The 21,466-nt window shown below is 42.3% G+C and overlaps 3 protein-coding genes and 1 pseudogene across 6 annotated transcripts; 1 reads left to right on the top strand and 3 right to left on the bottom strand.

The window, feature by feature from the left end:
* Nucleotides 1-2,459: 2,459 nt before the first annotated feature.
* Nucleotides 2,460-7,266, bottom strand: ppcdc (phosphopantothenoylcysteine decarboxylase). 3 transcript variants are annotated; one of them, XR_003742915.1, is made up of 6 exons: nt 6,988-7,266; nt 6,398-6,493; nt 6,179-6,307; nt 5,934-6,102; nt 2,912-5,337; nt 2,460-2,801 (listed from the first exon to the last, which is right to left on the bottom strand). XR_003742915.1 is itself a non-coding variant. In XM_028958936.1 (5 exons), the coding sequence occupies exons 1-5, from the start codon at nt 7,108-7,110 to the stop codon at nt 5,231-5,233; spliced, it is 624 nt and encodes a 207-aa protein (XP_028814769.1). In that variant the 5' UTR covers nt 7,111-7,266; the 3' UTR covers nt 2,460-5,230. The 3 variants fall into 3 exon arrangements, 2 of the variants coding, with proteins under 2 accessions (XP_028814769.1, XP_028814770.1); XM_028958936.1 differs by having other exon boundaries at nt 2,460-5,337; XM_028958937.1 differs by having other exon boundaries at nt 2,460-5,337; nt 6,398-6,534; nt 6,988-7,119.
* Nucleotides 7,267-7,591: 325 nt separating this feature from the next.
* On the top strand, nt 7,592-11,781 carry hacd3 (3-hydroxyacyl-CoA dehydratase 3). The gene is made up of 11 exons (XM_028958930.1): nt 7,592-7,839; nt 8,656-8,698; nt 8,771-8,844; nt 8,920-9,084; nt 9,165-9,213; nt 9,322-9,432; nt 9,703-9,830; nt 9,959-10,071; nt 10,230-10,336; nt 10,416-10,547; nt 10,974-11,781. Exons 1-11 carry the CDS (start codon nt 7,759-7,761, stop codon nt 11,048-11,050), a joined length of 1,080 nt encoding a protein of 359 aa, XP_028814763.1. The 5' UTR covers nt 7,592-7,758; the 3' UTR covers nt 11,051-11,781.
* ints14 (integrator complex subunit 14) lies at nt 10,855-21,456 on the bottom strand. 2 transcript variants are annotated; one of them, XM_028958922.1, is made up of 13 exons: nt 21,041-21,107; nt 20,822-20,850; nt 20,433-20,664; nt 16,159-16,266; nt 15,061-15,216; nt 14,028-14,146; nt 13,799-13,941; nt 13,616-13,708; nt 13,389-13,533; nt 13,174-13,307; nt 12,605-12,723; nt 12,273-12,338; nt 10,855-12,170 (listed from the first exon to the last, which is right to left on the bottom strand). In XM_028958922.1, exons 1-13 carry the CDS (start codon nt 21,059-21,061, stop codon nt 11,916-11,918), a joined length of 1,620 nt encoding a protein of 539 aa, XP_028814755.1. In that variant the 5' UTR covers nt 21,062-21,107; the 3' UTR covers nt 10,855-11,915. The 2 variants fall into 2 exon arrangements, with proteins under 2 accessions (XP_028814755.1, XP_028814756.1); XM_028958923.1 differs by lacking the exon at nt 21,041-21,107 and adding an exon at nt 21,353-21,456 and having other exon boundaries at nt 11,916-12,170.
* Nucleotides 14,461-14,610, bottom strand: LOC114767572 (uncharacterized; annotated as a pseudogene).
* Nucleotides 21,457-21,466: the final 10 nt, after the last annotated feature.

Here is a 21,466-nt window from a genome sequence, read left to right as displayed (position 1 = left end):
TGGGGAACAAGTGGGCTAGTCCATAGCATCAATCACTTTGTCATGCAGGAACTACTGGCACACTCCAGCCACATGAAGTTTAGCATGGTCTTGCATTAGGAAGAACCTAGGACCAACCGCACTAGTATATGATCTCACAAGGTGTCTGAGGATCTCATCTCGGAACGTAATGGCAGTCAGGTTACTTCTGGCAGTCTGAACCACTCCTGTCCTGCCAATTGCCTATAATTTCCACCTGTTGTCTATTCCATTTGTCCATTTCCAAGAAGTGGACAGTTTGATTTCACAGAAGTGTGAAATCAAATATATGCTGTGTAAGCAAGATATAAAAATATATGTATGTAGCCCTTCAGTTCATTAATATATGTGTGTGTGTGTGTGTTCAAGGTAGCAGTCATTAGACTCCTAATTAAAAAGCCTGATCTTGATCGCAGTCAGCTTTCAAATTATAGACGGATATCCAACCTTCCGTTTATATAATTTTTTTTTTTTTTAAGTCAACTGAGCATGTACCTAGACAGCAACAATATCCATGAACTATATCAATCGGGATTTAGACCTCATCATAGCACTGAGACAGCGCTGGTTAAAGTGGTTAATGACCTGCTGTTGGCCTCTGATCAGGGCCACATCTCACTGCTTGTCCTGATTGATAAGCTGGCTGACTAAATCATAACTCTGGATAGCCTTTCTATCTCACCAAAGTAAAGGATCTAGGTGTTCTCATTGATGCAAGTCTCATTTGATTTGCATGTAGATAATATCACTAGGATAGCATTCTTTCACCTTAGAAATATTGCAAAAATAAGAAATATCATCTCAATGCACGATGCAGAAAAGTTGGTCCATGCATTTATTACATCAAGGTTAGATTACTGCAATGCACTACTGTCTGGATGCTATAGTGGGTGCATGAGTAAACTCCAGCTAGTTCAGAGTGCTGTGCCAGAGTTCTAACTAGAACTAGGAAATTTGACCACATCACCCGTCTTACAATCACTGCACTGGCTACCCATCAAATTTAGGATTGACTACAAAATCCTACTTTTGACCTATAAAGCTCTAAATGGTCTCGCCTCGCAGTACCTGAGTGAACTTTTAGTTATTTAAGACATAGACTAGACCCACTAGACTACCACCACCCCGGCTACCAAGACCCGCCACACCCCACTAGGCTACCAAGACCCGCCACACCCCCTGTGATCAACGGGTGCGGGGTCACTAATGGTACCCTAAATGCAGAAGGTCTCAGCTGGTAGCAGATCCTTCGCCTATAGGGCTCCGCAGTGGTGGAACGGCTTGCCAGCCAGTGTTTGGGACTCAGACTCAGTTTCAGATGTGTTTTCAATCTAAACTGAAAACACATCTGTTTTCACTGGCCTTCTGTTAAAATCCCAGTCCACTTTATCATACAGTCACCCTGTAAAGCACAGACAAAATTCACCTCAGTTAGGCTGTTTTAGTTAGGGTACCAGGCCACTGTAGCTCCGATATACCACTATAACCACATATTTCATTATCAGTCATGCAATGTCACCATCTGCTGCTGCTTCTGTTTGTTTTCTCTGAGACATTAAATCAAGCGCACAGACTACTGGCAGACTCCAGTGAAGAGACAAGCAGATAAATCCTGGTTCCTGGCAACTGCTAAATGAGGACTTAGCATAAAATGAACCAGAGGGTCATCACAGCAACCACCACCTAAACAACTAAAGTTACAGGGATTTTTCAAATGGACCAGTAGCATCATAATGGACATTGTACACCAAGAGACTGGACTACATTTTGGACTTCTCCACCTCTACAACTGTAGGCTTTTTTCTCTTATTGGACAATCACAAACCCTGCACTGACACCACTTGTAGGCTCACTCTCTGTATCACTTCTTCCCAAGGTTTCTTCCTTTCTTTTTTTCTCTCTCCTAGAGGGGGGTGAGGGGGGTGTCAATGTGTTTTCTTTATTTTCATGACCATTTACACTGAAGGCATCAAATCTATGAATGAACACATGTGGAGTTATGTACTTAAGTTAGGTACAAAAAGTAGAGACCTGGCCTCCACAGTCACCGGACCTAAACCCAATCAAGATGGTTTGGGGTGACCTGGGTGAGTATGTCTGCAAGATGTATGTTTTTTATCCATTTAAATCCATTTATCCATTTTATTTATTTAATACGAGAGTGGCAATCAAGATGGTTTGGGGTGAGCTGGACTGCAGAGTGAAGGCAAAGGGGTCAACAAGTGCTAAACAGCTCTGGGAACTCCTTCAAGACGGTTGGAAAACCATTTCAGGTGACTACCTCTTGAAGCTCATCAAGAGAATGCCAAGCATGTGCAAAGCAGTAATCAGAGGAAAAAGTGGCTATTCTGAAGAAACTAGAATATAAAACACATTTTCAGTTATTTCACCTTTTTTTGTTAAGTACATAAATCCACATGTGTTCATTCATAGTTTTGATGCCTTCAGTGAGAATCTACCAATGTAAATGGTCATGAAAATAAAGAAAACACATTGAATGAGAAGGTGTGTCCAAAATTTTGGCCTGGACTGTACAGTATATATGTGTGTGTGTTCCAGTGAAAGCATGTGAGTACCCGTTGGTGCTGAGCAGGTTGGCATGAGCACACAGTGGCAAGGAATTACATCAGCAGCTCTTCTCAAAAGATGCTAGCATGTGAGTGTCCCTTGGCTCCATCACCAAATAACCCACGGGGGGAACAGCAGGAAGTGTCACGGGTGTTTACCCCCAACGAGTGTGACAGCTCAATACACAACAGTCTGCTGGGAGAGACGTTGCCCACCTATGGAAAAAAAATGCACACTGGTGATTGCTTTTTAAGCCTATTAACAGTAAACAAGATAGATTTATGCAAGTATGATGCCTGCTCTGATGTTTTATCAAATTTCAAACCTTGTGAAAGGCACAGTGATCCCATTTTTCTGTCTCACAAACAGAAACTTCCTGTTGCATGCTGTGTCTGACCTTCAAACTGCTCGGGGGATGATGGATCCCACATGTATTAGCAAGAAGTTCAAACAGCCATGATGTCACTTCCTTTGAGGCGCTACATAACTAAATAAAACACTATCTCTCTCTTCCAGCCAATAGCAGGCGGACAGCTCACTGCCCTAGAAATTAAAAGCCAAACAGAAAGCACCACGCACCTACTGTACATCTTCCTGTATTTTTTTCCGCATCCAAAACCACAAAAACATAGCAGTTTGCAAAACAAATTAGGTTATATATGCTGCATGGCAGAGGGATAACAGATTTTATCAGGATACCTATTTTATCAGGACATATATAAATTAAAAATGTCAAATGAAATGCTGGATCAGAGCAGGTTCGATGCTCTTCTCTCTTACTGAAAAGATTAGCATCATATGATTAATACTGCAAAATTGCAAAAGAGCATGTAATTTTAAACTAGAACTTTCTTATTTTGCAATGCGGTCCATGTGACATGAGCTGAAACAGGAAGTGTTCACTCATTCTGCTTATCTTCTCAAAACACTGAAAGCTTGTTAGGTTCATGAAATCCCTGTGTCATTTAAAGTGCCACCAGAAAGTTTTCACAGCCCTTTACCTTTTCCCTGTTGTGTTACATTACAAAACAACTTTTTAGAAAGATGTATCATTTTTAAGTTTTCACACCCATGGATTAATCTTGTTGTTGAAGAATCATTGGCTGCAGTTTGGCACACCTGAATGGCCAGATCTGGCTGCTGTAGAAAACCATCACACAACCATTCATCAGACCACTTGACTTTCCTTGTTATGGTCTGAAAAGCCTTATTGTGCCTTTTGGCAAACTCTGTGTGGGCTGCCATGAGTAGCGGCTTTTACCATAAAGGCCTGATTGGTGGAGTGGATTAGCTATGGCTGACCTGGGTGGTTTCCCATCTCCGCAAGGGAACACAGGAGCTTGACCTTATAGTCAACATTGGGTTCTTGGTCACCTCTCTGACCAAGAAATAGCAGAGGATCAAAATACCTATGTACCTAATGAGTTTTTGGAAAAAGTAATAAAATGTCTGAAAACATGTCACTTGGACCAGAAAACAATATTCAACTCGATAGAGGTTGTAACTTAACAAAATATGAAAGAAGGGCTGTGAACACTTCCTAGTGGCAATGGACCTGAGGAAGACGTAGCAAACACTCTCACACTGACAAATACTGTACAAAACACCAAATATGACAATCAACAATAAGTTGCATTACTTGTAAATACAGCAGCAATTACTTTAATTGCACATGTACAGTACAGGCATGTTGTCATCGCCTGAGTGAAGGAAGGAAAAACACAGTTCGATGAAGAGCAATTGTGATGTTCCATTCACTGCTATTAACTATGTGAAAGTAGCTTCATCACTGCAGTTGATCACTGGCTCCAGCAGCCGCAACCCTGCTTAGGAATAAGCTGTCATGAGATGAGTGAAGTACCGTCATCATATATTTTTACCATTTTACCACTGCTAGCAGGTTAGCATGCACGCTTAATTCCACATCACTGCAACACAAGGCATGCGTCTGACATAACATCAGTTTTTGACCAATTTAGTAAAATAAACTCTCACACATTGCAACATCCACATGAAAGGAAGAGCCACAGTTTGTCCATGCCAGCTGGCCTTCTTCCCATAGTGAATCCAATTGTGCACTCATGTCTTCCCCAGGTGATGCACACACAAAGGCATCACCTGGGCCTACATGTAAAACACATTTTACATGTAGTTAAATTTCATGAATAAAGCTACAAACTGCATAGTCTTACTTGAAAACTGAATTTCCTCAAATATGTGCTGATCGAACAGTGTCTTACGCAGTGTCTTACAACCAAACTTGAATTCATTAAGATCTATGAAGCAAACTAGTGGTTACTGTGGCTGAGAAAAAAGCAAGTGGAACATGAGACAGAAACGGGGCTTAACTCACAGTGTCCTTTCATTGAACCAAAATGCAAGATCACTGAGGTGATATGTTTCTTAAGACACCTCAGATCTCGACAGGAAACGCGGTGCACGCGGTGGAGCATGGATACCCTGCATTAATGATTCAAAATACAGTGGTTTTGAAGCACTTTCATAATTTCATTATACAGACAATGCTAGGACACAAAACAATCACATCTAGATCATTTTTATAACCTCATCACAGAAAAAAAAAAAAGAGTTGTTTTAATCACATGATTAGTTGGGTTTGGTTCTGATATCAAGGTCGGGTCTGTTAAATTCTGTCAAGTGTCTCACTCCAACTTGACTGTGCAACAGGTTTCTGAAAGTGTTGTTTAACTGCATCCACAATTGTCGATACTTCTGCCATCGCACCTTTACCTGTGGGAACAGAAAAGCCTTATGTTGAAAGGCTCCTCTGTGGATGACACTGTCGTCATTAAGGGACAAGTAATGCTACAGCCTCCTGTTGGACTCACATATTCCCAGTAAACAAGATGTTTACTGGACATAATACACACAAAGTATCTGAAATTTTAAGAAATCCATCTGATGATTTTTTCCAAGTGAAGTGACAGTCATTGTGCAACACTGCAGCACAGAACACGGTGATACAAAGAAATGTATCCTCTGCATTCAACTCATCACCCTCGGTGAGCAGTGGGCAACAATGAAAGGCACCCGGGGAGCAGTGTGTGGGGATGGTACATTGATCACAGGGACCTCACTGGCACCTAGGCGGTTCAAGATTCGAACCAGCAACCTTCCGATTGCGGGTCTGCTTCCTTACCCTTACAAGGCCTTTGCATAAATATTATGCCAAATTATTGAAGTTAGTATCTTATGCATGATGTTACAGGAGACTGAGCTGTGCTGAAACATCAGAATTGTCATTTTAGCAGTGTTAACATTAATGCCATCAAAAGACCAGCTGACTGCATTTTGAAGGATGCATTTGTAAAAATTTAACAACACACCTTCATCTCCACACACAAGCTTCTTGGCAATGCAGGGAACCTCCATGTAACCAAAGTCTCGCAGCAGAGCCACCTGCTTGGCAGTGATGGGATGGTGCCACATGGCCGTGTTCATTGCTGGGCAGAAGAGCAGCGGTCGGCTGGGGTCCCAGGCTCTCACTACACATGTCTGCCATGACAAGCATTATCGGGGTTTGACCTATCTCTTTATATCTGCAAACACATGCCAGCTCAACTTCACCCACCAGGAGGTTGTCACAAATCCCACTGGAAATTTTGCCAAGTGTGTTTGCATCCAGGGGAGCGATGACCATCAGGTCAGCCCAGCGGCGTAGCTCAATGTGCAAAACAGGGTCTGAGCGCCGGGTCCACATCTCAACCACAAAGGAAAAAAAGAATCTATCTATATAAAACCAAATGACAGAACTATTAGCCATTCACGTTAATTTGTGACAGTAGCTCACCTCCCACTCGTCCTTATCACTGTATACACGGACGGGCACCTCTGCAGGGCTGTAGAAGTGTGTGGCATGGTCAGTGGTGATGACTCGCACAGCCACCTGCACAATAAACAGGGGAACAGCTCATTCCCCAGTCACTTCTAAGAAGCAGAAGATGAAAGACTAGATCAGCCGTGTTTAGAAGTTTACCTTCTGACTTACATGTCGAGGGAAAATGTATGTATGTATGTGACCTTGTACGTGATGTGAATGATGATAAAAATGCCAATACAGCATTTAAAATGTAATGAAAGATGTAATAATGCATGTAATGTAATGTGACATCATACACCAAACATCTTTAAATTTAGCCATAACGACTGAATTGTATTTTAATCATGCAATACTTATACATTTCGTGAATTAAATGTGTTATTAATTCACGAAAAAAATGTATAACAGCTTGATATAACGTAAAGTACGTTTTGAATTAAAATGCTCCACCGCCATCTGGTGGGCAATAACGTCTATCTCTGTTTCAACAGTCCTGAAGCCACCAATTCTAGACAGGCGGCTCCAGGCCATCAGAAAACGACGAGCCGGGCATAACTCACCCCTGGCATTTCCAGAAGCTGGGAGACCAGCAGAGGGGTTTTCAGCGCCGCAACGCTGCCAGTTACACCGAGCAGCACACGAAAGTGCGGCCGCGTACAGGCGACACCGGCGCCTTCCTGCATTCTGCAACCACAGCACGGAGCTGCTTCGGCGACCTGCTACGGTATCCTGAAAAATACGCCTGCCAATGCGGGGAAATAAAAAAATAAAACCACCGCAGAACAAAGTTTTCCCCCTTTCTAGCGCGTTTGTTTTTGGGGTTTTGACAAATGTGACGTTATAGCGCCATCTGCAGTACCGGAAGCTGTGCTGTAAAAAACGTAAATGAACAGATGTAAAATTAATATAAAAATTAAGCTTTATGGATTACATGATATTATACTGCCTTTATAGTTAAATGCGGTGGCTCAGAGAGCAATATGTTATTTGATCTGTTTCTGTTTATATGTACTAATAAACAATCTATTACGTATATTAGTTGTGTAATTGCGTATGAATGTGGAATGAATTTTTCTTTATCCATAAAATGTCCACTGCTTTTGGGGGATGAAATGGTTTGTTTTGGGCAGGATTCCCGCAGGCCGCGCGTTACTCTCGCGAGATCCAGCAGCACAGTGCACGAGCCCGTCACGTCCGCGGAATGCGGGGTGCGCGCACGCAGGCAGGCAGGGTCCGCTGAGTATTCCGGGCAGTTGTCAGAATCCCTGGAAAACGGCTTCATTCCGCTCTCCGCCGCGGTGTGCACTGCGGGCTGCTCGCTCCTCCCGACGATGCAGACACTCACGCCGCACGTGTACTGGGCCCAGCGGCACGGCGAGATCTACCTGCGTGTGGAACTCAGCGATGCACAGGTAGGTTGATCGCGGGACCCATGCAGACTCCTGTGGACTCTGGGATCCAGTAGGCCTGTCAGCGTGATCGATATTCGTGGATCCGACCTGGAATGCACCCAGTAGGACGGATGTGGAATCATGCACTATATGCTTTCTTTACGTCTACACATGGGTGAAATTGTGATCAGGACTTGATCCTGCTGGGCCACAGATGGCATCTGTTGTGACAATAGGGAAAGCATCTATTATTTATAATGACACACGCGTCCATGGTTCCTTAACACTGTGTACGACAACTGGTAATACAACTTTAACAGTCATTGCACACAGAGCTGGTACCACTAGGAGTGTGAACAGTAGAAATAAAGCACAGAGTATGCACAGTATTTTAATACTACAGTAAATGTGCAGATATAGGTTGTGGTCTAGAACGTTGAGTAAACACGAAACATTTACATTTACAGCATTTATCAGATGCCCTAATCCAGAGTGACTTACAATCAGTATTTACAGGGGAGAGTCCCCCTGGAGCAACTTAGGGTTAAGTCTTGCTGAGGGACACAATGGTAGTAAGTGGATTTGAACCTGGGTCTTCTGGTTCACAGGCGAGTGTGTCACGAGCAGCAGTCATATGAACCCACTGAGAACAGTGGGGTATTGGATTGCTGGACATGTGCAGTGCTCATGGTGAAAACAGGTTTGATGCAAATGAAGGTGTGCAGCCGCTGCTGGTCACTAGTTTGTGTCATATTTCTCCACCAGCTCCACCCCCTCTAAAGAAGAACAGGAGGAGCTTGCAGTCTATTAATCTCTTCTGCCTGTTTTGTTTTGCAGAACCTGAACATAAGGGTTCAAGAAAACACCCTCTGCTTCAAAGGTAAGTGCTCATTTTTTCTGTATGCAACGGGTATGAAGGATGCCCGACTGATTGTGGGATATTTATTGCTAGGCCAGGGTCATGGAGCGAAAGGAGAAAATGAGTACGAGTTCAGCCTTGACTTCCTGAAACCTGTGAAAGCAGAGGTAATGAGGGCCACTTTCTGCTTATCATGAGGGAAGGGTCTTGTCTTTTAGGCCTTTTCTTCTGCTTCTGCGCAGGTGACACACAGGTCCACCCAGCGGCAGGTGAACATCACAGTGAAGAAACGAGAGCGTGGCTGGTGGGACCGGTTGGCAGCTCAGGAGAGGAAGCCACTCTTCTTAGCCCCTGACTTTGACCGATGGCTTGATGAGTCTGATGCAGAGATGGAGCTGAGAGAGAAGGTGATGCCGTGTGTATTGTATTATGTATATTATTGTCTATATCCTACTTGTTTCAACTTTATCATTGTTTATATGTGCAGGAAGAAAAATTAAATAAAATCCTGTTTGAGTCCAGGATTCCCAAGGACCGTGAGTGTGATTTTTTTTTTTTTTTTTGTTGGGGGAAACATAAAACATTGAAGAAACCAAATGTATAAGCATTGCATCATAAACAAATATTTGTGTGTTTCATTGCAGCTTACCTGGGCCTGAAAAAAGGATACCTCTTCATGTACAATTTAGTCCAGTTCCTCGGGTTCTCCTGGATCTTTGTCAACATGACTGTACGTCTTTTCATTCTAGGACAAGGTAAGAGCTTCTTTGGCCGTAGACAGACATTCGGGGGGAAAGAAGATGATTTCCTGTGTTAAATTGGGTGTTCTGCAGCGTTACTGCACCACCGGAAAGTTGACTTGATGCCTTCTGCAGCTTCCTTTTGTAAAAGATCCTGTAATGATTTGCAGCCCTGATGCAAATCTGTGCAGGAAATGTTGATAGAGACTTGTTTGTGATCATGAGCTGTGCAGCAGCAGCAGCATCTGCTCAGTTTACCCCAATGCACCCCACCTTTCCCAACAGATTCTTTCTATGACACCTTCCACACCATTGCCGATGTGATGTACTTCTGCCAAATCCTGGCAGTCATTGAAGTTGTAAACCCTGCTTTGCGGCTGGTCCGAACTGGAGTCTTGCCTCCCCTCATTCAGGTTTGGTACTTTTCATATGGAGGTTTTTCAGGGTACCTAGTGGGCTCTTCGGGTCTTACACAATGTGTGAATAGAACAAACTGTAACATATAATGTATATAATGAAATGTATGTGTTATTTTTTAAAGGTTTTTGGGAGGAACTTTCTCCTTTTCATCATTCTTGGTGCACAGGAAGACATGCAGAACAAGCCAGTGGTGTTCTTCATTTTCTATTTATGGAGCACTATTGAGATCTTCAGGTAAAGTAGGGTGTAGATTTTGAGTACCTCTGTGTTTAAATACTAACTGGTCACATTATAACTCTTGATTGTGGGTGGCTGAGTGTCGGAATCATTCATGATGACCATACAGCATGTCTGGAATCATAGTTCCTTGTTTCTGCCGCCGCTGCGACCAGGTACCCTTTTTACATGCTGGCCTGCATTGACACAGAATGGAAGTTGCTGACTTGGCTGAGGTATTCTTTGTGGATTCCTCTCTACCCACTGGGGGTGATTGCCGAAGGTGAGTGACATTTCTGCTTCATGAGATGTTTGCCAAGATGAGCCGACAAATTCTGCTAAAAGCAATTGAACATTTCCAGCTGTGGCCGTGATCCAGTCCATCCCCATCTTCGATGAGACAAAGGTTCTCAGCCTCCCACTGCCCAGAGCGCTGGGCACATCACTGAGCTTCTCCTACATCCTACAGTTATACCTAGCAGTCATGTTCCTGGGTGAGTTGTCAACGCTTCCTATATAGTGGATAAAAATACTCAAATAATCCCATAATAATCATTGTTATCAAGAAAGTTTAATAACCCCTTACATCAACTGGACAAGGGTTGCCTGATAAGACACTTTCTGAAGGTTAACAGCCAGTTGTATGTTCAATCATGGCATACCCAGAACTTTCCCATAATGCAGCGGAGGTTCTCCCGCAATGATGATGGTTATTTGCATGCTTGTTTATTTCATAATGCTGCCTCCCAGTAATCATGCAAAGCTGACAGAGCCAGGAGGAGAGAACGTAACAGTGTCCTTTATGTTTATCCTGATAAAAGTAGAACCATGCTGGTATAATATAGAAGCTTTAACCTTACGACCACATGCATAAACAGCACGTAAACGCTATTTTCTTTTTTTTGTTCATGATATTGCAGGGCTCTTCATCAATTTCCGCCATCTTTACAAGATGAGGAAGAGGCGTTTCCGTGCCAAAAAGAAGAAAGCCAACTGAGGTTGTGCTCAAGGCCTTCATAATTCCATCACCCTCCCATCTGTATTCTCCCCTTCCTCCGACTGACGCCTTTTGTTAGAGTAACAAAGACAAGTGCATTGTTATTAATGATAATCCTCATTTATTAATAGCATGGTTTAGAAGTAGAATTATTTTTTTTATTTATTGACCAAAATGAATTTTTTTTCAGTACCAATTTTACCCAAAAAAGTGAAAGTTTTTTTTTAAAACCCCCATACTATAAAATGTAATTTTTGCATGGACCAAGTAAGCCTTGTGGAGGCTACAGAAGCTAAAAATTGTCTTTATTCTAAGCCTTGAAAGAACACATCTGAAACTCAACAATGCCTGACTTCTAATTAATTTCTGCTTAAAGGCACAAACTAAACTAAAAATGTGAAAGATTATCTTCTATATTTTTCAGAATAGAATACCATATATTCTATTCTATATATGTGGCCTTTACATATTAAAGTGAAATTACCTACAGTTGCAGATAAGCAAATGAAATATCATCATCAGTCCAGATATTTGAGTAACTATGTCTAGCCCCTGGTCACTGAATGTTTCCTTCCTCCACTGTCGCTCCGACTACTGAAGAGAAGAATGCTGGAATCTCAGGGAAAGTGGAATTTTAAAAATACCTTTTTTGTGTGTTCAACATTGGAGGTACAGATCCTGCAGAATGGCACGTGTTAATGACTTCATTTAAAAATAAAGATTTAAATTCAGTTGTTGCAGCATTACTTATAATGCATTAGACATAACCTTTATTACAACCAAAGATCCGTTTTTATTGAATATAAAAATTATCTGTACAATATTCAAAAAAGCCAGCTATCTTTAACAAAAACACACAACCACCCTACATCCTGTCCCCAGCCCCGCCTCCAGAGAAGTCTGTATGCAGCGGGGTGATGTTGTGGTTGAAGGCAGAGTACTGGGAGTCGCCTGTGCTGGCCAGTTTAAGCTGCTGGGCAGCGTGGGAGAGCTGGAAGGCGGCGTCTGGGTGAGCCGAGTCCGGAAGCAGGGTACACTCCCTTTCCAGAAGCTCAGCCACACCCTTCAGCAGCTCCCAGAAGCCGAAGGCCAGGGCTGCTTTCCGCAAGCGGTTCAGCTCCTGAGCAGATACACATGCAAATATATTTCACACACACAATGCAAAACAACACAGAGACTAGACTGATGGTGGCACAAACGCTTTAAGGAGCTGGAAACTCGCCTTGTAGAAGGTTTGGGTCTTCTCCGGCAACTTCCTGGCATTTCTCAGGATCTTCTGCACATCAGTCTGTAAGTAAAAAAACAGAAAAGTGGCAGGGTGGTAGTAGCCTAGTGGGTAAGACGCTCGCCTGTACACCAGAAGACCACAAAGACCCAGGTTCTACCCCAAATATTACCACCGTGTAACCCTGAGTGTCTCTACGGGGACTGTCCCTGTAACTAATGATTGTAAGTCACTCTGGATAAGGGTGTCTGATAAATGCCATAAATGTAAAAAAAAAAAAAAAACAATGTCGGGTTTATCTCTTGGTCGTAATGACTGATCAGCAGTACCTGCAGGCCATTGGCTTTGATCCACACGGTTACGTTTTGAGCATAGCTGCGCTTGTTCTTGGGCTGCAGGGGGAAAGGACTCTTGCTGTCGTCCTCTCCGTAAGGGTTCTCAGCAGCGTCTATACGGTCAGACAGATCCAGGCAGAACTTTGTAAACAAAAACAGTTGTTTGCTTACAGAACATCTGATTATAAATACACAAGACTTGAGTGTTTTCTCTGAGCGCAGAGGAACGCCATGCCTCTCCTATGCCATAAATGTTTAACTACTGGTCTGTTTAAAACAGCAGCCTTCTAGAATGTTTTAAAGTGTCACACCTATCCAGTAGCACACAACACAGCCAATAAATAAGGTTCTCTGCTTAGTGACAGGAGCTTCTTTATCCCTTTATGCATGCTTCTGTCATGCTTATAACCCTGTTATAAAGCTTATGGCTTAAGTACATGCTGATAATAATAATAAAGAGGAGTAAGGCTTCAAATCCATTTTCAAATTAGGTACTCCAATCATGCAATGTCCCAAATGTTCCCATTTCTTCATAAATGAGTTATTTTCTCTTCTGCACTAACCTGAAATGGGTCCCAGTTGAGAGATTTTACCCAGCCAGGGTAAAGGCTCAGGGCCAGGCTCAAAGAGAGACATCATGAGGTTGGACTTCTTCTTGCTGTCTGCCTGCGAGTAAAGCATCCCATACCACTCTGGGCTGAGGGGGTCGAGGTTACAAAAATTATTTTGATTTAACAGTACAAACTGTACCAATCAAATAATTAAATCTATGCTTTACCCCAGCTGAACAAGCGCCACCATCCCCTCCACCTTCAGGCTTCCATGCAGCAGGACACAGAAGTTGGGACTCTTTCCTGCCATCTGGTTGGCTGAGGGTTCCTCTTCTGCATCTTCAGTGGTGCCGGCCCCCACCTCGTCAACCTCTGAACAGAGTGAAGTACAAAACATGCCTGAAATGCTTTTTCTTATTTTAAATATCTGTCTTTATTATCTGTGTGCAGTGACCTTTATTCACAGCTATGGGCAAGACCAGATGCCGAGACAAGACGGGGGGGCTGGAGATGTCAGCAATCTCAATGAAGCCCACAATCTCCAGATCTGACAAAATGAGAAATTATTATTTGAGACTTTTTCTCATATGTGAAAGCAAAAAAGTAAGATTTTACCTGGGTCCCCTGTACTCAGTACCTGTCTGAACAGCCTTGGGTATGGGGTCCACCTCCTCATCAACCAAAACAGGCTCAGGCCGGGGGAACACCTGCACGTCCGATGCCAGGTTCCCACAGTGCAGAACTGCATAAAATGGGGTGTAGGCCTGGTCTATCAACTTCCTATTAAAATAGGAGTCAACATGACCATTTGAGTGAAGACACCTGTATGCATGCACACATACAGAAATATGCTTCCAAACACACACCCGAACATGGACTGGACACTTTTCAGGCACAGTGGTCCCTCCATAGTGAAAATCTGGCCTTCCCCTCCATTCAGACCAATGAGTTGCTCCAGGTTGTCCATGGCATCAGTAGATTGGAGCTGGAAACAGTTACTCACAATCCCACTGACCAACATAATGCAAACACACTCTTGACCTACATTAGGGACGGGTATTACACTTGCACAAGGATCAGCTTGTAGATCAGATATTTGAATTCTCAAGGGCATTCGTCTGAAATATTTCCTCTGCATTTAACATCACCCTGACTGAGCCGTGGCCTGGGGAGCAGTGTGTGGGGATGATACCTTGATCAAGGGGACCTCAGTGGCACCTTGGTGGTTCGGGATTTTAACCTGCAACCTTTCGATTACGAGTCCGCTTCCTTACCTGCTAGGCCCCCACTGCCCCAAAAAAAGAATCGGAGCATACACCGTCCTCCACTAAAAACAAATTCCCACATTTGGAGAATTTGCAGTGGTCAGCACAGCCAGAGGGCAATAGCTGAGCCTCAGCCTGGGTGAACCGCCTTCCTGATCATATATCTCCTCTGCCACGTAAGTATATACGTAATGCTAACTGATGGTGCCAGGGTGATATTCACCACAAATTCACTGGTTCAAACCCCACTTGAAAGTGAAGTGATTGTCACATGTGATACACAGCAGCACAGCACACAGTGAAATTTGTCCTCTGCATTTAACCCATCACCCTGAGTGAGCAGTGGGCAGCCATGACAGGCAACCCTCTGATTACGGTGCCGCTTCCTTAACCACTAGGCCACCACTGCCCCATTTTATGCACTTACTACCATTGTGTCCCTGAGCAAGACACTTAACCCTGAGTGTCTCCAGGGGGACTGTCTGTGTAACTACTGATTGTAGGTCACTCTGGACAAACTTTAATAAGTATTACTTTAAAAAGTAATAGTTTTTTGAGCTTAGAAAAATGGGAGCATCTTATAATTAAACCAATACAGTAGGTAGTGTGAAGAATTAAACTAGCTGTCTGGTACCTCCTCTACATTGGCGATGCACATGATGAACATTTTGGCAGGGAAGGGGAAAGGCAGAGGAAATTTCTTGTCTTCCACGCGCTGCTTCAGTGTGTGCAGAGAGTGGCGCAGAGAGCCTCTACCAATCCCCAAAGCTCCATCTGTCACCAGCACCACCTACAGGATGGAGGATGAAAAGAAAGCAGAGTTTTGCCTGTGTTTGTTCACACATGAAGAATCACCAGCCAAAGTTTTACAACACACCAATTTTTCCTGTTTTTTTTTTTTTTTTTTTAGTTTGGTGTCTCACTGTACTCTGAAACAAAAGCATTGAACAAAATAGTATATATTATAACTGAAAAAATAAATAAATAAATAAAAAATCGTCACTTTAAAACTTACCTCTGTTGCACTACATGGTTTTGCACTCTCCACCATGTGCCCTTATTTGTATATGGTGTTTTTAAAAATTGTATATTGTGTTTTTTTTTTTTATTGTATTTATTCCTTGTATTCAATGTTACTGTTACTGTTTTTGTATTTAATGTTACTTGTATGGGTCAGAGAGTAACGTAATTTCAATTCTCTGCATGTCCTGTACATGTGGCAGAATTGACAATAAAGCTGACTTGACTTGACTTGAATATTATATATTATATATATATATATATACACACACACACACACACACACACACACACACACACACACACACATACATACATACATACATACATGAACCCATGACAAACTAGCAAGAATGTTGCTGTAAAATGCTGTGGAAGCATTTAGCTTCAGGGTGCAGACACTGGATACGGCAGAACAGCCCCAGATCATCACACTTCCTCCTCCATGTGTGACAGTTGATATCACACACTGAGGTACCATCCTCTCAACAAAATCCTGCATGATGAACTGAAGACTTTTTTCTTAACCCAATTTCTTGTTCTCTTAAAAATCACCTTTTGAATAATTCTGAAAAGTACATTGTTTTTCTGTTTTGGGTAACCTTACCATTTGAACTTGAAATGCTTGAGTTTCAATTAAAAAACCCATAGTGTACATTTAATCAACATTTCTTTGTACATCTGTGTAAAAGATAAGGAGCCCTGTCCACACCTGGCAGGGACAGGTGCTTCCCCACTCCTGCTGCACAATGTTGCTGACTCCATGCAAGGCAGACTCCAGGCAGGTCTTGTCATAATCCTCCAGGTTACTCAGTGCTTCCTGCATGCAGAAAATAGGACACAGAGTTGGCATATATAATTATCTATATACAGTACAGGCCAAAAGTTTGGACACACCTTCTCATTCAATGTGATTTCTTTATTTTCATGACCATTTACATTGGTAGATTCTCACTGAAGCATCAAAACTATGAATGAACACATGTGGAGTTATGTACTTAACAAAAAAAGGTGAAATAACTGAAAACATGTTTTATATTCTAGTTTCTTCAAAATAGCCGCCCTTTGCTCTGATTACTGCTTTGCACACTCTTGGCATTCTCTTGATGAGCTTCAAGAGGTCGTCACCTGAAATGGTTTTCACTTCACCTTCACTTGTGCCTTATCAGAGTTAATTAGTGGAATTTCTTGCTTTATCAATGGGGTTGGGACCATCAGTTGTGTTGTGCAGAGGTCAGATTACTACACAGTCGACAGCCATATTGGACAACTGTTAAAATTCATATTATAGCAAGAATCAATCGGCTAACTAAAGAAATGAAGGTCAGTCAGTCCGGCAATTTTGTGTCCCCAAGTGGAGTCGCAAAAACCGCTACAACGAAACTGTCACACATGAGGACCGACCCAGGAAAGGAATACCAAGAGTAACCTCTGCTTCTGAAGACAAGTTCATCCGAGTCACCAGCCTCAGATAACGAAAGTTATCAGCAGCTCAGATCAGAGACCTGATAAATGCCACACAGAGTTCTAGCAGCAGACCCATCTCTAGAACAACTGTTCAGAGGAGACTGCACAAATCAGGCCTTCGTGGTCAAATAGCTGCCATGAAACCACTGCTAAGGAGAGGCAACAAGCAGAAGAGATTTGTTTGGGCCAAGAAACACAAGGAATGGACATTATACCAGTGGAAATCTGTGCTTTGATCTAGGGCTGCAATTAACGATTATTTTAATAATCGATTAATCTGTCAATTTTTTATATTAATCATAGAATCGGATAAAAAACAAAAAAACATGAAAAGGATTCATTTCCAACCCTTTATTCAAAAACAGAACCGAAATCTTTAGAAAGTGCACAAACATGTTGCTCCTTGAGCTGTTATAATAATAATAAAATAAAAATGGACTAACACAAAACATACACATGTATGCTTTACATCTGCCAAATATAGACTTTTTTTATTTTAAATAAAGTGCCACCTGAGCTGCCAGAACGATAAATAATTTATATTAAAAAAAAGAACAATACAAATCAGAAAATGTAACAGGATTTGTTTGAATGTCAGAACTTGTTCTCTACACTACACTGCAGATGCACACACTCACAAACTCTCACACTGACACACACACACTGCAAAAAATGATTTTCTAAATTATTAGTTTTGTCCTGTTTTTTAAGCATCACTTAATTTTCTCATTCCATTTTTCTTGTCTAAGATTTTTTAGATATTTGGACTGGAAACGAGACAAAATTACTAGGTAAGAAAAGCTTTTTTTGCAGTGTAGCTATACATGACAACAAATTGAAAAATGAATGGTCCAAAAAAGGCTAGTGAATAAAAACATGTCTTTAGTCTTTTAATGCAAAGTAACTATAGCACCCCTGCTTTACTACTGTTACAGCATTTATCAGATGCCCTTATCCAGAGCGACAATCAGTAGTTACAGGGACAGTCCCGCTGGAGCAACTTAGGGTTAAGTGGACACAATGGTAGTAGGTGGGATTTGAACCTGGGTCTTCTGGTTCACAGGCGAGTGTGTTACCCACTAGGCTACTACCACCCTCCGTCGTCCACGCGGAGACGCAGAGAACAGTGTAGGTGGCGCTGTAAGTCCCCGTCTAGTTCTCCTCCGGGGTGAGTTAAACACCAGCACCAGGGACATTACGTTCCTGACTTCAAAACAGAACAAAAGTAGGATTCTGTAGTGACTTCCCCTGCTGCTGAACTCCCTTCTTCCTCCTCAAACACTCCAACATGTTTGCATTTCAGGTGCTGGATCATTGCCGTGGTGCTCCCGTGCTGTGCCATGTCGCTTTTGCAAATTTTCGCACAGATTTCTCTGCCTCCGCCATGTATCTGTCCTCTACCTCCACTCGTTTTTATTTTTGCTCTGCGCTGTCTATGAGGCGGCAAATTCAGCTAGCATCTGTGTGTTTGATAAATTTTTTTTAATAATCAAACATCTCCGCGTCGCGCAACACAACGAATCGATTAGGAAATTTGTTGCCAACTCTTTTAGTAATCGATTTTTATCGATTTAATACATTCGTTGTTGCAGCCCTACTTTGATCTGATCAGTCCAAATTTGAGAACTTGTGAGCGGCAGAAAAGTTGAAAGAATGGATTCCACATGGCTGGTTTCCACTGTGAAGCATGGAGGAGGAGGTGTGATGGTGTGGGGGTGTTTTGCTGGTGACACTGTTTTTATTAAAAATTGAAGGCACACTGAACCACCATGGCTACCACAGCATTCTGCAGCAACATGCCATCCCATCTGGTTTCCGTTTAGTTGGACGATGATTTATTTTTCAACAGGACAATGACCCCATACACACCTCCAGGCTGTGTAAGGGCAATTTGACCAAGAAGGAGAGGGATTGAGTGCTGTGGCAGATGACCTGGCCTCCACAGTCAACAGACCTGAACCCAACTGAGATGTTTGGGATGAGCTGGACCGCAGAGTGAAGAAAAAGGGGCCAACAAGTGCTGAACACCTCTGGGAACTCCTTCAAGACTGTTGAAGCTCATCGAGAGAATGTGCAAAAAAAAAAAGAGTGTGCAAAGCAGTAATCAGAGCAAAGGGTGGCTATTTTGAAGAAACTAGAATATAAAACATGTTTTCAGTTATTTCACCTTGTTAAGTATATAACTCCACATGTGTTCATACATAGTTTTGATGACTTCAGTGAGAATCTACAAATGTAAATGGCTCATGAAAATAAAGAAAATACATGTAATGAGGAGGTGTGTCCAAACTTTTGACCTGTACAGTACATAAAGCTAGAAGTGGGATACATTTATGCACACAATTTTTTTCTTTAAAAGTCCAATGAAAATTTCACATTGTGAGATTATTTAACCTTAATACGTGTACCCCTAGCCTGTCTATGGTCGTGCAGTGGCTAGAAATGGCAATAGGTGTTAAGAGTGGTCGTTCTGCTTCACAGTTTATAGAGTGGCAGCTTGGATGGTCTGTTCTGGAATTTGTCGTTATAAGGGGAAAGGTTACCTCCCGTTTCTCATGCTTTGTCCACTCAGAATTTCCCACCCCTTCCATAAAAAAGTAACTCCACAGACAGTTATGGCTTCCAAATGTGCTAAGCATTGCAGTTGCTCTGTGATTGGATGTAAAAATGAGACTGAAGAACCAAAAACGCAGACATGATTTCCTGTCTAGGCCAAACATTGTGTTTGGTGAATGGTGTTGATTATGTATTTTCCTGCTCACTTCTATAGGTTGCTCTCCATTTAAAGCTACACCGAAACAGTGCATCCTGGGGAAATCTCATTGTGGGACTGGCTCAAAGTGGCTGTAATTCTGCACCAAGGCTGAATTTCTGAAAGAGACTTCAGATACAGTATTGGGGAACCACGAAGACCGATATATAAAAGCAAGAAGAAATGAGAATGAGGATGAATGATGATGAATGATGTCTGAGAATGAGGTTGTTGTCCAAAAAGCAGCATGATCATCCCCGAAACAGTGATGAGTTAACAGGGTTGATCAGTTAACAGTCCGCATCTGTGTGTGGAGGAGGGATTAGAGGGTCTGGGAATATGTTTAGCACTCTGATGGCTTGTGGGAAAAACCGATTTCATAGTCTGGAGGATCGGGGGTATGAAGTAGGGATGTGCAATACCACTGAATTCCATTTCACTTTGATACCAAGTAAATTTTGTACTTTATACAACATAAAAAGTGTCTGTCCTGCGGTACATGAGATTTTCTGGAGGTGGGGGTCTGGTTCGGTCTTGGATACTGAGCTGCTGGGGGGCAGGGTTGGTGCTGCCCTTTTCTGTGATGTCACTGAGTCACATTGATTGATGAAGGAGTATTTCTACCGGCACATTTACTTTCAGTTGGAATGCGGTACAGAAATAGAAAACTGAAAATATAGATACCATTTTTAAATGTATTCTCATAATCGCAGGTATTACAAGAATGAACAGTACGGAAGTGAAATGTGGGATTTAATCTTCTGTACCTGAAGGGTGTTGTAATCTCGGGTGAAAGGCACCATGAGCTCCCAGAGAGAGGAGAAGGCCACTAGTGAAGTGAACTCCAGTTTGTAGTTGGTCGCCATGTGCTCGAACAGCATGGTCAGTCCATGGACGGCCAGGTTTTTCCTCTGGAACTCCTCGCTGCCCTCCTGCGACACCGGTCGCGTCATGGACAGCGAGGAGTCCATCAGGACCACAGTCGGCATGGCTCCCGACCTGAAAGGATCACAAACCTTATTTCACAAACTAAACTGCAGTCTCATCGGCGAAAGGATATGTGGATATAAAGCTCTGTACGATGTAAGCGTAATAATTAGCGGGAGGAGGAACATGCCACGCGTTCGGAATTAAACACATAAGAAAAAGCATTTACCTGTGGTATGTCGAAGTGAACTCTGACAGCTAAAAATAAAAAACGGCTAAATCAAATACGCATATTCCTAAGCATATTGTATAAAACTGAACAATTCGCAATTTAAAGTTAATTTGAGAAACTATTCAACAATGAATTCAAGAGCTATCACTGTGTTCGGAATGCGCTGGAAAAATATCACCGGAGGGAAACATGGAACTGGAGATAATGCGTTCCTACCTTCAGCGCTACGAAAGGCATAATGAAAGAACTGCATTTAGCTCGACATCTTCCACAACGTGTGCTCTAGCTAATTACTTGCAATTAATTTCCAAATTAAGATAATATATTAATCATTTTTGCTGACATGCAAAAAACAACGGTTGCCACAGATAATTTAAAAATGTGTTTATATTATATTACAAATATGCACGTTATAACTACGTTTTTCTTTTTGCTCATTTGTTAAATGTTTTATTTCTTTTTTCCATATTATTTTTGTTCCCTTTACGATTTATCCTAACAATAAACAATAAGAACCATATAATTTACCAACTGGTCCGCATATGTTGCGCAATTAAAGTAACTGTGCAGAAAACGTCTCGGCTGTGTAATGAGAGTGTTGTTGAAGTGGTGAACGTAATCCTCTTAAAAGACTTCAGGTAT

Source organism: Denticeps clupeoides, chromosome 17, assembly GCF_900700375.1.
Source record: "Denticeps clupeoides chromosome 17, fDenClu1.1, whole genome shotgun sequence".
NCBI lineage: Eukaryota > Metazoa > Chordata > Actinopteri > Clupeiformes > Denticipitidae > Denticeps > Denticeps clupeoides.
This window is presented reverse-complemented; position numbering and strand designations above follow the sequence as displayed.